We start from the raw sequence: 554 nt of genomic DNA, 5'->3' as shown, positions 1-554 counted from the left end.
CAGGAAGAGCATCGCCGATAGCACTCGCACCAGCTCTGGGGGCACGTGCCACTTCTGCAGGAGGGGCGGTAGGCAGGACCTAGGAGACTCCAACAACCTCCATTCCCACATTCCCACCCCACCTCTCCACCCACGGAGCCTGCGAAAAAGTCTCATGCGGTCTAGGCACACACTGATGTACCAGGGAAATAGGAAAGGGTATTGGGAGCCCAACTCAAGGGCCTGCAGGATATGGAGCAGCTCACCAGGAAGATGGCTTCGATGTGACCGATGCCCCGGCGCAGGGAGGAGCCCAGCCGATCCCCGACCCCTGCCAGCAGGATCCCGAACAGAGGGATGCCCACCAGCGCATAGAAGATGCAGAAGAGGCGCCCTGCATCTGTATGCAGGGCTGCATTGCCGTAGCCTGGGCAGAGGAGCAGTGCAGGACATCTAAGGGCCACCTGGAACCCCCTACCTCTCCCTGCACCTTCCCCCACAAGGAGGCTCCTAGTCCCTTGTCCCCCCCCCCACCTGCCCCCTCCCCCCCCCCCCCGACGGTCGGGATGATGGTC

At 63.0% G+C, this 554-nt stretch overlaps 1 protein-coding gene across 1 annotated transcript in view; it reads right to left on the bottom strand.

Moving 5' to 3' along the window:
- Positions 1-554, bottom strand: part of KCNK4 (potassium two pore domain channel subfamily K member 4) — a 5,925-nt gene that overhangs the window by 1,941 nt on the left and 3,430 nt on the right. Inside the window, exons 3-4 of the mRNA XM_006149842.3 lie at positions 246-427; positions 1-54 (exon numbers count right to left, since the gene is read on the bottom strand). The exon at positions 1-54 is cut by the window's left edge and continues 169 nt beyond it. Of these exons, the coding sequence (XP_006149904.1) occupies positions 1-54; positions 246-427 (236 nt within the window). The remainder of the gene's footprint in view (positions 55-245; positions 428-554) is intronic.

Source organism: Tupaia chinensis, unplaced genomic scaffold (genome assembly GCF_000334495.1).
Source record: "Tupaia chinensis unplaced genomic scaffold, TupChi_1.0 Scaffold000273_1, whole genome shotgun sequence".
Classification (NCBI taxonomy): domain Eukaryota; kingdom Metazoa; phylum Chordata; class Mammalia; order Scandentia; family Tupaiidae; genus Tupaia; species Tupaia belangeri.
This window is presented reverse-complemented; position numbering and strand designations above follow the sequence as displayed.